The 15100-nt window shown below is 49.3% G+C and overlaps 3 gene segments (V, D, J or C); all 3 read left to right on the top strand.

The window, feature by feature from the left end:
- The window catches only part of LOC148005510 (Ig gamma-2C chain C region-like), a 390070-nt gene that overhangs the window by 325323 nt on the left and 49647 nt on the right, over positions 1 to 15100 (top strand). The window contains 1 exon segment of the C gene segment in view: positions 6152 to 6203. Within this exon segment, the coding sequence occupies positions 6152 to 6203 (52 nt within the window).
- The window catches only part of LOC148005512 (immunoglobulin heavy constant mu-like), a 179715-nt gene that overhangs the window by 162996 nt on the left and 1619 nt on the right, over positions 1 to 15100 (top strand). Inside the window, 2 exon segments of the C gene segment in view lie at positions 7092 to 7163; positions 14721 to 15035. Coding sequence covers positions 7092 to 7163; positions 14721 to 15035 — 387 coding nt within the window.
- The window catches only part of LOC134479197 (Ig gamma-2A chain C region-like), a 398327-nt gene continuing 389564 nt past the window's right edge, over positions 6338 to 15100 (top strand). Inside the window, exon 1 of the C gene segment in view lies at positions 6338 to 6591.

The following is a 15100-nucleotide window of genomic DNA, read 5'->3' as shown; positions in this document are numbered from 1 at the left end:
GATTGTTGGGGGTAGGGGGTAATGGGGGAGGATGGGGAGGGGAACAACCATATAGAAGGGGAGGGGGAGGGGTTAGGGAGATGTTGACCTGGAAACCGGGAAAGGGAATAACAGTTGAAATGTAAATAAGAAATACCCAAGTTAATAAAGATGAAGAAAAAATGAAAAGGGAGACAACAACAAATTCAAAGGAAATTCAAATATTCCTCAGATCCTACTACCAAAGCCTATACTATATACAAAAGCAGGTAAATCAGTGGGTTAGAATTGAAAACCCAGAAATGAACCCACAAACCTATAGTCACTGATCTTTGCCAAAGAACTAAAACTACCCAGTGGAAAGAAAGACAGCATTTTCAACAAATGGTGCTAGTTCAACTGGAGGTCTGCATATATGTAGAAAAATGCAAATTGACCCATTCTTATCTCCTATGCAAAGCTCAAGTCCAAGTGGATCAAGGACCTGCACATAACATCAAATACACTGAAACTACTAGAAGAGAAAGTTGGGAAGAGCCTTGAACACATGGGCACTGAGGAAATGTTCCTGGACAGAACACCAATGGCTTATGCTCTAAGATCAAGAATCAACAAGTGGAATCTCATAAAACGGCGAAGCTTCTATAAGGCAAAGGACACTGTCATTAGGACAAAACGGCAACCAACAGATTGGGAAAGATCTTTACTAATCCTACATCTGATAGAGGGCTAGTATCCAAAATATACATAGAACTCAAGAAGTTAGACTCCAGAGAGCCAAATAACCCTATTAAAAATGGGGTATAGAGCTAATCAAAGAAGTCTCAACTGAGGAATACAGAATGACTAAGAAGCACCTAAAGAAATGTTCAACATCCTTAGTCATTAGAGAAATGCAAATCAAAACAACCCTGAGATTCCACCTCACACCAGTGAGAATGGCTAAGATCAAAAACTCAGGTGACAGCAGATACTGGCAAGAATGTGGAGAAATAGAAACACTCCTCCATTGTTGGTGGGACTGCAGACTGGTACAACCATTCTGGAAATCAGTCTGGAGGTTCCTCAGAAAATTTGACCTAGTACTTCCTGAGGACCCAGCTATACCACTCCTGGGCATATACCCAAAAGATGCCCCAACATACTACAAGGACACATTCTCCACTATGTTCATAGCAGCCTTATTTATAATAGCTAGAAGCTGGAAGAATCCAGATGTCCCTCAAGAGAGGAATGGATACAGAAAATGTGGTACATCTACACAATGGAATATTACTCAACTATTAAAAATAAGGACTACATGAAACTCTGAGGCAAATGGATGGATCTAGAAAATATACTGAGTGAGGTAACCCAGTCACAAAACACACACACATACACACACACACACACACACACACACACACACACACACACACGGTATGCACTCACTGATAAGTGGATATTAGCCCAAAAGCTTGGAATACCTAAGAAAAAATTCACAGATTTTGTGAAGCCCAAGAAAGAAGACCAAAACTGGATGCTTCAGTACTTCTTAGAAGGGAGAACAAAATACTCATGGGAGGAAATACAGGGACAAAGAGTGGAGTGGGGACTGAAGAAAAGGTCATGCAGAGACTGCCCCACCTGGCATTGCATCCCATATGCAACCACCAAACCCAGTGATTATTGCTGATGCCAAGAAGTGCTTGCTGACCCCAGTAGGGAATATTATGGAATCTTTGGGAAATGTAGCCCTGCTGGAGGAAGGGCAACACTGGAGTAGGCTTTGAAAAGTTTAGTTTCACCTCATATCTAGCACTTCATCGGCTTCCTTTGCACTGGTGAGCTGTGATCGATACCTGCTTCCTGTTCCTGCTATACATCCTTCTCCACAATTAAGGACTCTTTGTCTAGAACTAAAACCTGAAATCAATTCTCTTCTATCAGTTGATTTTGGTCATGATATTTCATCACAGTTATAGTAACTAGCACCTCTCTCCTCAACATGGAGTATGAAAGAAAATAAACTCTCTTACCCCCAAAAAAAAAAAAAAAAAAAAGTGCTTGCTGAGAGAAGCCAGATATGGATGTCCCCAGAGAGGCTCTGCCAGGACCCTACTGATACAGAGGAGGATGCTTGCAGCTAACCATTGGACTGAGCAAGGAGACCAAAATGGAGGAGTTAGAGAAAGGACTGAAGGAGCTGAAGGGAAGAACAACAATATCAACCAACCAGACACCCCAGAGTTCCCAGGGACTAAGTAACCAAACAATGAGTACACATGAAGGGATCCATGGCTCCAGCGGCATATGTAACAGAGGATGGCATTGTCTGGCATCAATAGAAGGAGAAGCCCTTGGTCCTGCTCATTTCTCCAGTGTAGGAGAATGCCAGGGTGTTGAGGCAGGAGTGGATGGGTGGTAATGGGAGCATCTTCAGAGAAGCAGGGGAAAGAAGGGGAAAGGGAGATGGGGAGAAATTGGATTACATTTGAAATGTAAATACAAAAAAAATCCAATAAAAAAAAATAGTGGGCCATCTCTAGGAAACTCACTTGCTTGCCATAGCCTTTCCTAGATGACTTCTGTCATGGGATGGGGGATGCTCCCAGGAGTCTCTGGGGGTGAACCTATCTGAAACTTCTAGCAGCAGAAGACATGGAAACTGAAGTGTTTGCCTCCTGTAGCCAGGCAGTACTTTCAGTAGAGGGATAAGGACACCAACTCATCCACAAAACTTGCAACCCAAAATTTTTCCTGCCCACGAGATGTGCAGGGACAAAGACGGAACAGAGATTGGGGAAATGGCCAACCAATGACTGCCCCAATTGGAGAGTCATCCGATGGGAGAGAGCTCTCCTGATGCTACTGATACTGCACTATGCTTGCAGACAGGAACCTAGTAAAACTGTCTCCTGAGAGGCTTCATCCAGCAGTGGGCAGAAACGGGTGCAGAGACCCACAGCCAAACCTCAGGCAGAGCTATGGGAGTCATGTTGAATAATGGAGAATGGGATTGATCAAGCTGGGGGTATCAATGACTCCACAAGAATATCTACAGAATCAACTAACCTGGGCCAATGGGGGCTTACCAACCATGTTGGAGACTGGACTTAAGCTTCTTACACATTTATAGCACATGTGCAGCTTGGTCTTCTTGTGGATCCCCCAACCATTGGAGAAGGAGCTGTCTCTGAGTCTCTTGCCTGCCATTGGATCTCCTTTCCCTGCCTGGGTTGCCTTGTTTGGCCTTAGTGAGAAAGGATGTTCTTGGTCCTGCTGTGACTTGATGTCCCTAAACAAGTTGATACCCAAGGGGGGCTCACTGTCTCTGAGGAGAAGGGCAAGGGGTAATGGAGAGAGGGACTTGTGAGGCTGGGATGGGAGAAACTGCAATTGGGATGATGTTAAGTGAATAAATGAATGGAGAGATAGATAGATGAGGGGGGAGGGTGGCTGAACAAGCCAGAGAAAGCAAGCCAAATAAGCCGCATCCCTCCGAGACTTTTCCTTCAGCTCCTACCTATGTTTCTGTCTTGACTTCTGTCAGTGATGGGTTGCAAGTTAAAAGGCAAAACAAGCCCTTTCTTTGTCAAGTTGCTTTTGGTTGTTATATTTATCACAGCAAGAGAAAATCAAACTAGAACACGTATATGTTTTTCCTGGCACATCCCCATGTGGTGTGCAGAAAGGATCTTCAGACCTGGATCATGGATACAACAGAAGAGCCACACAGAGAGCAGAAGTGTAGATAGGTAGACTTATTGTATGATCGTGATCCAAGTAGCTCTGCACAGCTAGGGAGCTAGAGAAAGGGCCAAAGGGAGGTCAGATCCTGTCATACTGTAGCCAACAAGGCATTATTGCACCACAGGAGAGGACTAAGACCCAGGCAGGCAATAGTGTCTGTAACTTAACTAGACCTCTCCAGTGAATGAGGAAGAAAGTTTTGTGAGGGCCCAGACTGTGGGCTGGGAAATTACCTGTCATGCCCCGTCAGTAACTGAGGTACTACAGCAGAAGCAGGTATTCCCTAGAAAGCCTGAGACAACCCTACTCCTCCCTCTCTCAAGAGACCACCTAATATAGACCTGAGAGAACAGAGACTCTGGGAATAGATGGGGCTTGAGGATCTAAGATCTAGAGCTATCTACAGAACAGGATCCTAGCCAAGAAAACAAGGAAGGCTGGCCCTCTCCTTTCCCCTACTCCTAGATCTCTAAAACACAGTATATACGGAAGGGAGCCTCTAGACCCCCTCCTACTCACCCCATTTTCCCATGTCCCCAGGGCCACAGATACCACCTGTCCTATTTACCCACCTTTCTACGTCCCTAGGATCCTGGGACATAGTCACCTCTTCTGCTCATCCTACCACATCTATGCCCCCTAGATGCTTACTTACTGGAGTCCTTTGCCTAGCCTGGGGAAACAAACGTCTATATTCCTTAAGCACCTACTGCTGACCTGTAAGGCCCAGCTTCGAACCAACTCACATAAGTGAATATGGACTGTCCCCTGTCTTGGGATGGCCCCCTGGGTCATGAGAAGACCACTGCCAAAGAACCTTCTCTTAGCGCACTGAACCCCTCCCCTGTACAACAAATGACAGAGCTGAGACCCCCTGCTGATAACCAAAGTTCTGGCAGTGACCAGGAGTGGACACATCCACCTTGGGCACAGGAAACACAGCCCCAGAGATGTTTCCCCATCACGACAGCAGAGTGACATTTTAGACTTTAATTTAGGTCACTTTTTTCTGCTGTAGAGAAAGCAAAGAGCAGTCTGAGTGCCTGACAGGCCCCCAGGTGCACTATAGATGGACACACACGGAGGATAAGATCCACCTTTATGGCTACCCAGGGAGGGGCACTGCCCACCACCACCCTCACAGACTTTTCTCCATAGTTGAGAAACAACTCAGATACAAGTGAATGACAGATGGACCTCTATCTGCTCTTATTTTAAAAAGAAGAAAAGCCCCCCCCCCGCCCCAGCTCCAGAACTTTCCGTTTTGAGAAAAATCACTGGTCCCTGACCAAAGAGATGATTGGCAGTTTGGGAGCCTGGATATCCATACTCTGCGCCTAGTGTGAGGTTTGAGACCCAGAGTCCCTGTGGTCTGTGACTGGTAGGTGGTTTTGACTAAGCGAAGCATCACAGTGCTAACTGGGAGCACAGTGACTTGTGGCTCAACAAAAACCTTCTGTTTGCAGCTTTTCAGGGGCAGCCTGAGCTATGAGGAAGTAGAGGGGCTTGAGAAAGCCGGGGAAGAAAAGAGCGGACCTGAGAGGAAAGGGAGCTTTCTGGAGGGCAGGAGACAGTGCAGAGGAGAACAACGTGCTGTGGACAAGTCCTGAGTGGGGAAAGGATGAGCAAACATAGGCATCAGGAGGGTGGGTGCAGTGTCCTGCCAAGAACTGCCAAGAGGATCCCAGGCCAGAGCAGGCAGGTAAGATTTACTGAGAGTACAGGGTTGGGGCAGCTCCCTCACTCCTTTCCTTGCTCCTTCTCCTGTTTCCTTCTCCTCTTCTCTCTTTACAGGGTCTCGCTAGGCTAGCCAAGGCTAGCCTGAAAGATACCATCCTTCAGGTGTGCCCATCCAGCTGAGTTAAAGTGGAGATCTCTCCAAACAGCTGAGTTTCTGAGGTTTGGACCCCACAGGGGATCCCAAGGAACTTTGGGCTGGGTTTTATATGGCCCTGGATGGAGGGCTACTTAACTGTGTCTATAGTTACTCTGATGACTGGGTCTAGGGAACTCAGGTCACTGTCTCCTCGGGTGAGTCCTGTGTCTGGGGACTGTGGAGTTCAGATGGGCCAAGGCAGGCTGTTGTGAGAGTTTTAGTACAGGAACAGTGGCAGAACAGAGACTGTGCTACTACTGGTACTTTGACTTCTGGGGCCCAGGAACCATGGTCACCGTGTCCTCAGGTAAGACCTTTCTTTCTGCACTTCCCATTCTGAAACTGGGAAAGATGTTCCCAGATTTCCCCATGTCTGGCCATCTGGACACTCCACATCCTGCAGAAACTTTTCTGTAAGGATGGGGTCATTACTCCCAGAAAGAGTCAGGCAGAGGCTAGCCACCTGTGGGAGAGTAACAATCATAGAAAATGGGCTTTTACATTATTAGGCTGAATGGGTAGACCTAGGGGTTTTTGTACACCCACTAAAGGGGTCTATGACAGTGTGACTACTTTGATTACTGGGGCCAAGGAGTCATGGTCACAGTCTCCTCAGGTAAGTCCTTACAACCTCTCTCTTCTATTCAGCTTAGACAGATTTTACTGCATTTGTCGGGGAGGGGAAATGTGTGTATCTGAATTTCAGGTCATGAAGGACTAGGGACACCTTGGGAGTCAGGAAGGGTCTTTGGGGGCCTCGGCTGACACAGACAGATATTCTCAGCTCCCAGAGTTTATGGTCAGAGATTTATAGGGATCTTGGCCACCACTGCCGCTAGAACCCTTTCTTCTATGCCACCTTTGTCCCTTACTGGGCTCCATCTGAGATAATCCTGGAGCCCTAGCCAAGGACCATTTATTGTCTGGGGTCTTATCATGGTTGTCGCAATGTGACAATTGGTTTGCTTACTGGGGCCAAGGCACTCTGGTCACTGTCTCTTCAGGTGAGTCCTAACTTCTCTCATTCTAAATGCATTTGGGGGAACTTTGAGCATTCCGGACCAAGACTCCCTGCAAATGGGAGCCAAGATTCGACCCCTTTGTCCCATATTGAGACACGGGTCTGGGTCAGGTATCTCTACCTGCTGGTCTGTGGTTATACCAGAACTGGAGTGTGATGAAGGGTCTGCCAGAACTGAGGCTTGAAGTCTGGGGCAGACTCCTGTCCAGAGTCTATTGGACTCTTATGAGAATTAGGGGCTGACAGTTTATAATGATAATTCGAGAGTCAGTGACTGTCTTTTTTTCTCAGAGGTGAGGCTGGAATATGGGTCACATTAAAGGCTAAAAAGGGGTCCAGGGACCTTTCTGCCCAGGCAGGGAACAGAGTATGGGACAGTGATTTAAATGGTTGATTATTGTATGGCACTAGGAGACAGCACGGTGTCTTGAGTTGCCCAGGGGTTATTCTAGTCATTCTCTGGGGTTTTTGTGGGGTATGAAGGGAAAATCCACTATTGTGATTACTATGTTATGGATGCCTGGGGTCAAGGAGCTTCAGTCACTGTCTCCTCAGGTAAGAATGGCCTCTCCAGGTCTTTATTTTTAATCTTTGCCTATGGAGTTTTCAGAGTATTGCATACTAACCCCGGAGATGTGTCAAGCTGGCCGGGAGAAGCTAGGGACTAAACTGCCTAGGGGATCTCAGAGCCTTGGGGATAAACTAAGAATCTCTTTGATGGTGTTGGTAGAGTCCCTAAATGATGGAGCAGGGATTTTGGAGCCTCATTTGAGGGAGATGCTAAAAAGATTCCATGGCTAAAGGGATAGTTTGGGCTGTGGTTGGAGATTTTCAGTATTTAGAGTAATAGTGTTAGCTGAGAAATATAATTCAGGACCCTCTGAGACAGTATCTGTACAGTATCTGATGCACAGGGACAAAGAGTGGAGTGGGACACTTTCTTCAGATTTGTGAGGAATGTTCTGAGTAGATTGTTTAAAACATCATTTGTTGAAAAGAGAACTTTTAGTGAATCAATCAAGGAAGGAAGGAAGGCTCAGTCTCAAAAGGGTAGCTGATATCCAGAGGAATCTGGATAAGCCTGCAAAAGTCTAGCTTTCAAAGGAATGCAGAAGTATGCATGTGGAAAATTAGAAGATTTTTTTTTACCCTTAAAGTGGTTCCTATGATAGTTAGAATACTGTGACTTTACTATGTGAGAGAGTTTTCAAGTATTCACTTTTTTTTTTAAATGTCCAAGTACGAAAAAATTTTGTCAGTTTGAAGTCAGGTTTGTACAGAATTGATATTGTTGAAAGTTTAACCAAAGAATGGGAATGAGGCTCTTTCACACCCTATTCAGAACTGACTTTTGACAATAATAAATTAAGTTTAAAATGTTTTTAAACAAATTGAGCAATGTTGAGTTGCAGTCAAGATGGCCGATCAGGACCAGGACACCTGCAGCAGCTGGCAGGAAGCAGGTCATGTGGCAAGGCTATTTTGGGAAGGGAAAATAAAACCACTAGGTAAACTTCTAGTTGTGGTTTGAAGAAGTGGTTTTGAAATGCTCTGTCCAGCCACGCAGAACTGAAAGTCCAGGCTGAGAAAAACAACACCTGGATAATTTGCATTTCTAAAATAAGTTGAGGATTCAGTCGAAACTGGAAAGGTCCTCTTTTAACTTAGTGAGTTCAATCTTTTAATTTTAGCTTGAGAAGTTCTAGTTTCCCTCAAACTTAAGTTTATCGACTTCTAAAATATATTCATTTTCAAAATTAAGTTATGTAAAAAAATTGAAGGACTTCAGTGTCTTTAATTTCTAATGTATTTAGAAAACTTTTTAAAGTTACTTTATTATTCTTCCCTCTGATTATTGGTCTCTGTTCAATTCTTTTCCCAGTACCCAAAGCATTTACAGTGACTTTGTTCATAATTTTTTTTAAGTTAGTTGTTTTCTGCCTTACTATTAAGACTTTAGCATTCTGGTCGAAGTGGCTTCATAAATCTTTTTCAAGGCCACTTTTTAGGAGAAAGACATCTTTTTTTTAATGAATGCAATTATCTAGAATTATTTCAGTTAAACATGTTAGTTGGTGGTTGAGAGGACACTCAGTCAGTGCAGAAGGTCTGTAAGCCAGTCCACAGAGACATTCCTGGGTGAACTCCCTCTGGCCCTGCTTCTTGTTGGAGAACTGGCCAGAGGTCTGAGACCAGGCTGCTGCTGGGAAGGCCTGGACTTTGGTCTCCCAGTACCGCCCAGACCTGGGGATGTATGGTTGTGGCTTCTGCCACCCATCCACCTGGCTGCTCATGAACCAGCCAGTCTTGATGGCTTTGAAGGAATGATTCCACACAAAGACTCTGGACCTCCCTGAAACCAGGCACTGCAAACGGTAAGCCAGCGGCAGCCACAGCTGTGGCCGCTGTCCTTAAACCTTGTAATTGTTTCTGCTTGATTGAGTCTTAAGTCATTGCTTTAGGAGGAGAAAGAGACATTTGTGTCTTTTGAGTACCATTGTCTGGGTCACTCGCATTTAACTTTCCTTGAAAAACTTATAAGAGAAAAATGTTGCCTGTTAACCATTAACTACAGGGCTCGTGATACTTTGAGAAAATCTTAGAAAAAAATGTATACAGTTGTCTGGAATTATTTCAATGAAGTGTATTAGTTGGGGTACTGGCGCTGTCTCTACTTCAGTTATACATGTGGTTTTGAATTTTGAATCTATTTTGTCTCTTCTTAAGCACCAAGTATAGATACAGTGGATACACTCACTGGTTTTTAACGGTGGTTTTAATCTAGAAGGAATTTAAACTGGAGGCTAATTTAGAATCAGTAAGGAGGGACCCAGGCTAAGAAGGCAATCCTAGGATTCTGAAAGAAAAGATGGTTTTAGTTTTTATAGAAAACACTACTACCATTCTTGATCTACAACTCAAGACGGTCTAATGAATTTTGAAGTTACTGGTAAATATACTTCCTGGTTGTTAAGGAATGATTATCAAATGGATCAGTGCTTGGATCTGAGGTCAGTGTGAGAGGACAGGGCCTGGGCTGTGGATATACAGAAGGAAGGCCACAGCTGGATAGAATTGAGAAAGAATGGAGACCTGCTGCTGAGGCAAGCAGATCAGCCGGACTCTTTCCAGCCATAGCAAAGAACCAGATTAATAAAGAGAAGGCCAGATTAATAAAGCTTGCTGAGCAAAATTTAGTGAACAAGGTTGACAGCCTGGCTAGGAAGCTAGGCTCTAGTTAAGCACAGTTGGACTGAGATGTGTAGGCTTCCCTGAGCCCTTCAAAAATGTGCTAAGCTGAGATGATTACTCTGAGGTAGCCAAAGCTGGACTTGAGCAGGAACGAGGTAGACTGCAATGAGCTGAATTGAGCTAGGCCGGCTAAGCTAAACTAGGCTGACTTAACCAAGATAGCCAAATTGGAATGAATTGTCTTGATCTGGGCTGATTGGAGCTAAACTCTACTGGACTGCTCTGAACTGAGCTGTGTTGGGCTGTGTTGTGCTGGGGTGAGCTGAGCTAGCATGAGCTACTCTGTGGTAGCTGGGGTGAGCTGGGATGAGCTGAGCTGGGTGAGCTGAGCTGGGTGAGCTGAGCTGGGTTAGCTGAGCTGGGGTGAGCTGGGGTAAGCTGGGGTGAGCTGAGCTGGGTGAGCTGAGCTGGGTGAGCTGAGCTGAGCTGGGTGAGCTGGGGTAAGCTGGGGTGAGCTGGGCTGACCTGAGGTGGTTGAGCTGAGCTGGGTGAGCAGAGCTGAGGTGAGCTGAGCTGAGCTGGGTGAGCAGAGCTGGGGTGAGCTGAGCTGAGCTGGGCTGGGGTGAGCTGAGCTGAGCTGGGCTGGGGTGAGCTGAGCTGAGCTGGGTGAGCTGAGCTGGGTGAGTTGAGCTGAGCTGGGTAAGCTGAGCTGAGCTGGGTGAGCAGAGCTGGGGGTGAGCTGAGCTGGATGAGCTGGGCTGAACTGGGGTGAGCTGGGGTGGGGTGAGCTGGGTGAGCTGAGCTGGGCTGAGCTGGGCTGAGCTGGGGTGAGCTGAGCTGGGATGAGCTGGGCTGAGCTGGGCTGAGCTGAGCTGGGCTGGGCTGAGCTGAGCTGGGCTGAGCTGGGCTGAGCTGGGCTGAGCTGAGCTGGGCTGGGTTGGGCTGGGCTGAGCTGGGCTGAGCTGGGCTGAACTGGGGTGAGCTGGGGTGGGGTGAGCTGGGTGAGCTGAGCTGGGCTGAGCTGGGCTGAGCTGGGGTGAGCTGAGCTGGGATGAGCTGGGGTGAGCTGGGCTGAGCTGGGCTGAGCTGAGCTGGGCTGGGCTGAGCTGAGCTGGACTGAGCTGGGCTGAGCTGAGCTGGGCTGGGCTGGGCTGGGCTGAGCTGGGCTGAGCTGGGCTGAGCTGGGCTGAGCTGGGCTGGGATGAGCTGGGTGAGCTGAACTGGGTGAGCTGAGCTGGGGTGAGATGAGCTGGGGTGAGATGAGCTGAACAGGGCTGAACTGGGGTGAGCTGAGCTGGGATGAGCTGGGGTGAGCTGAGCTGGGTGAGATGAGCTGGGTGAGCTGAGCTGAGCTGAGCTGAGCTGGGTGAGCTGAGCTGGGTGAGATGAGCTGGGGTGAGCTGAGCTGGGGTGAGCTGAGCTGGGTGAGCTGGGCTGAGCTGGGCTGGGTGAGCTGAGCTGGGTTGAGCTGAGCTGGGCTGAGCTGGGCTGAGCTGGGCTGAGCTGGGCTGAGCTGAGCTGAGCTGAGCTGGGATGAGCAGGGCTGGGATGAGCTGGGCTGAGCTGAGCTGGGATGAGCTGGGTGAGCTGAGCTGGGGTGAGATGAGCTGGGGTGAGATGAGCTGGGGTGAGCTGAGCTGGGATTAGCTGGCTGAGCTGGGATGAGCTAGGTGAGCTGAGTTGGGGTGAGCTGAGCTGGGGTGAGCTGGGCTGGGTGAACTAAACTAGGGTGAGCTGGGCTGAGCTGATCTGGTTGAGCTGGGCTGGGTGAGCTGAGCTGGGTGAACTGAGCTGGGGTGAGCTGAACTGAGCTGGGTGAGCTGGGGTGAGCTGAGCTGAGCTGGGTGAACTGAGCTGAGTTGAGTTGGGTGAGCTGAGCTGGGTGAGCTGAACTGAGCTGGACTGAGCTGGGGTGAGCTGGGGTGAGCTGGGCTGGGTGAGCTGAGCTGGGTGAGATGAGCTGAACAGGGCTGAACTGGGGTGAGCTGAGCTGGGATGAGCTGGGGTGAGCTGAGCTGGGTGAGATGAGTTGGGGTGAGCTGAACTGAGCTGGACTGAGCTGGGGTGAGCTGGGGTGAGTTAGGCTAGGTGAGCTGAACTGGGGTGAGCTGAGCTGGGGTGAGATGAGCTGAACAGGTCTGAACTGGGATGAGCTGGGATGAGCTGGGCTGAGCTGGGGTGAGCTGAGTTGGGTGAGCTGAGCTGGGTGAGCTGAGCTGGGGTGAGCTGAGCTGGGATTAGCTGGCTGAGCTGGGATGAGCTGGGTGAGCTGAGTTGGGGTGAGCTGAGCTGGGGTGAGCTGGGCTGGGTGAACTAAACTAGGGTGAGCTGGGCTGAGCTGATCTGGTTGAGCTGAGCTGGGGTGAGCTGGGCTGAGCTGGGCTGGGTGAGCTGAGCTGGGTGAACTGAGCTGGGGTGAGCTGAACTGAGCTGGGTGAGCTGGGGTGAGCTGGGGTGAGCTGAGCTGAGCTGGGTGAACTGAGCTGAGTTGAGTTGGGTGAGCTGAGCTGGGTGAGCTGAACTGAGCTGGACTGAGCTGGGGTGAGCTGGGGTGAGCTGGGCTGGGTGAGCTGAGCTGGGTGAGCTGAGCTGGGCTGAGCTGGGGTGAGCTGAGCTGGGCTGGGTGAGCTGAGCTGGGTGAGCTGAGCTGGGGTGAGCTGAGCTGAGCTGGGTGAGCTGGGCTGAGCTGAGCTGAGCTGGGGTGAGCTGGGCTGGGTGAGATGAGCTGTGCTGGGCTGGGTGAGCTGAGCTGGGTGAACTGAGCTGAGCTGAGTTGGGTGAGCTGAGCTGGGTGAGCTGAGCTGGGCTGAGCTGGGGTGAGCTGAGCTGAGCTGGGGTGAGCTGGGGTGAGCTGGGCTGGGTGAGCTGAGCTGGGTGAGATGAGCTGTGCTGGGCTGGGTGAGCTGAGCTGGGTGAACTGAGCTGAGCTGAGTTGGGTGAGCTGAGTTGGGTGAGCTGAGTTGGGTGAGCTGAGCTGGGGTGAGCTGAACTGAGCTGGACTGAGCTGGGGTGAGCTGAGCTGGCTGAGCTGAGCTGGCTGAGCTGAGCTGAGCTGAGCTGAGCTGAGCTGGGCTGAGCTGGGCTGGGTGAGCTGGGCTGAGCTGGGCTGGGTGAGCTGGGCTGAGCTGGGCTGGGTGAGCTAAGCTGGGTGAGCTGGGATGGGTGAGCTGGCCTGAGCTGGGTGAGCTGAGCTGAAAGGATCTGGGTTGGAGTCAGCTTTGCTTGGGTGAGCTGAGCAGGGTTTAGCTGAGCTAGGATGAGTTGAGTTGGCTGGGCTGAGCTGGGATGAAGTAGGCTAAATAAGCTAGCTTGAGCTAAATAGAGCTGGGGTGAGCTGTACTTAAATGAGCTGTGATTGAAGTGGGCTGGGATGAGCTCAGCTGAACTGGGCTAGCTGATGTGGATGATGGTGAGGCTGAGTTAGGATGAGCATGACTGAGCTGGTTTGGACATGAATGAGCTGGACCCAGCTGACTTGGGCTGGTTGAGCTTTGCAAGATGATGTGGACTAAACTGGGCTAGCTGGCAGGATGAGAGAGGTTGAACTAGGCTCAGATGAGCTAGGCTGAGCAGGGCTTAGGTGAGGTGGTTTGGGATGAGCTGGGATAAGTTGGGCTCAGATGAGCTACCATGAACTGGGCTGAGGTGGCCTGGGAGAACATGAATCGAGTTGCACTGAGTACAGCCAGGATGAACTGGGATAAACTGGGCTAAACTGGGTTGGGCTAAGAATGGACTGCCTGAGTTATGCTAAGCTGAGCTGGGATGAATTGGGGATTGTCAAGACTTAAATGAGCCAGACTGAACTGGTTGGACTTGGGTGAGCTGAGGGGACCTGCTGCAGGGCCGGCATAGCTGAGTTGAATTTAGATGAGGAAGGGTGAGCTAGACTGAGCAAGGCTAGACTGCTTATGCTGAGCTACACTAACCTGACCTGAGTTGGGCCAGGCTTTGTTGGCCATGTCTAAACTGAGTTAAGATCAACAGGGAGTCTAGAGGGGTAGGGGATGAACTAAGATGAATTACACTAGCTGAGCTGAATTGAGATAAGGTATGGTAACCTGAGCTGAACTGGAAAGAGATGTACTGGATAACCTTAACTGGGCTGAGATGAGCTAGGTCTACCCAGGCCTGGATCAGCTTAATTAGGGTAGGCTGGACCAAACTGTAGCAGTATGTATTAGCCTGTGCCAAGCTGGGCTACATTAAACTAAACTGGACTTAGCTAGGCTCAGATTAGTTTCGCTACTCTAGAATGGGGTAAGTTGGGCCAAACTGGGATGAACTAATTTAACTAGCCTGAGATGGGCAGATCTGAAGTGTAGCAAACACAGCCATGGTGAACTGAATGAGTTTGACCAGGCCTGGACCAGTTAGGCTAAGGACCTTGTCCTGGGCAGACCGTGTGCTATGGTGGAGTTTCATGATGATGCCATAAGAGTTCCCCCACCATAACCCACGTTTCTCCTACCCCATATACCTGTCTGGTGTGTAAACCTAATCTTTGTGTGCTGATACAGAAGCCTGAGCCCATCCCCCTTCCACCACCACCTACCTATTGCTTTGGAATGAGCAAGGTTATCTCAGCGAATGTCTCAAAGGGAAGCCGGGACCTAGGCCTGTCCCTGAGAGCAGATGTTCATGCCCCTGGAGTGGCTGCCGGTGGCTGAAGGGCCAGAACCACCTACTCTAGAGGCATCTCTCGCTGTCTGTGAAGTCTTCCAAAGACATTCCTGTGGTTAGAAGGCAGCCCTGCTGTGGCTCTGTCCCATAGACCAAACTTACCTACTATCTAGTCCTGCCAACCTTAAGAGCAGCAACATGGAGACAGCAGAGTGTAGAGAGATCTCCTGACTGGCAGGAGGCAAGAAGATGGATTCTTACTCGTCCATTTCTCTTTTATCCCTCTCTGGTCCTCAGAGAGTCAGTCCTCCCCAACTGTCTTCCCCCTCGTCTCCTGCGAGAGCCCCCTGTCTGATGAGAATTTGGTGGCCATGGGCTGCCTGGCCCGGGACTTCCTGCCCAGCTCCATTTCCTTCTCCTGGAACTACCAGAACAACACTGAAGTCATGCAGGGTGTCAGAACCTTCCCAACACTGAGGACAGGGGACAAATACACAGCTACCTCGCAGGTGTTACTGTCCGCCAAAAATGTCCTTGAAGGTTCAGATGAATACTTGGTATGCAAAATCCACCATGGCAACAAAAACAAAGATCTGCATGTGCCGATTCCAGGTAAGAACCAACCCTTCCCGAGGGGATGGGGAGAGGGGGCAGGCCCAGGCATGGCCCAGAGGGAG

The sequence above is a fragment of the Rattus norvegicus genome, chromosome 6 (genome assembly GCF_021556685.1).
Source record: "Rattus norvegicus strain SHRSP/BbbUtx chromosome 6, alternate assembly SHRSP_T2T, whole genome shotgun sequence".
Lineage (NCBI taxonomy): Eukaryota > Metazoa > Chordata > Mammalia > Rodentia > Muridae > Rattus > Rattus norvegicus.
The sequence above is the reverse complement of the archived record's forward strand: the minus strand, read 5'-3'. Positions and strand labels throughout refer to the sequence as shown.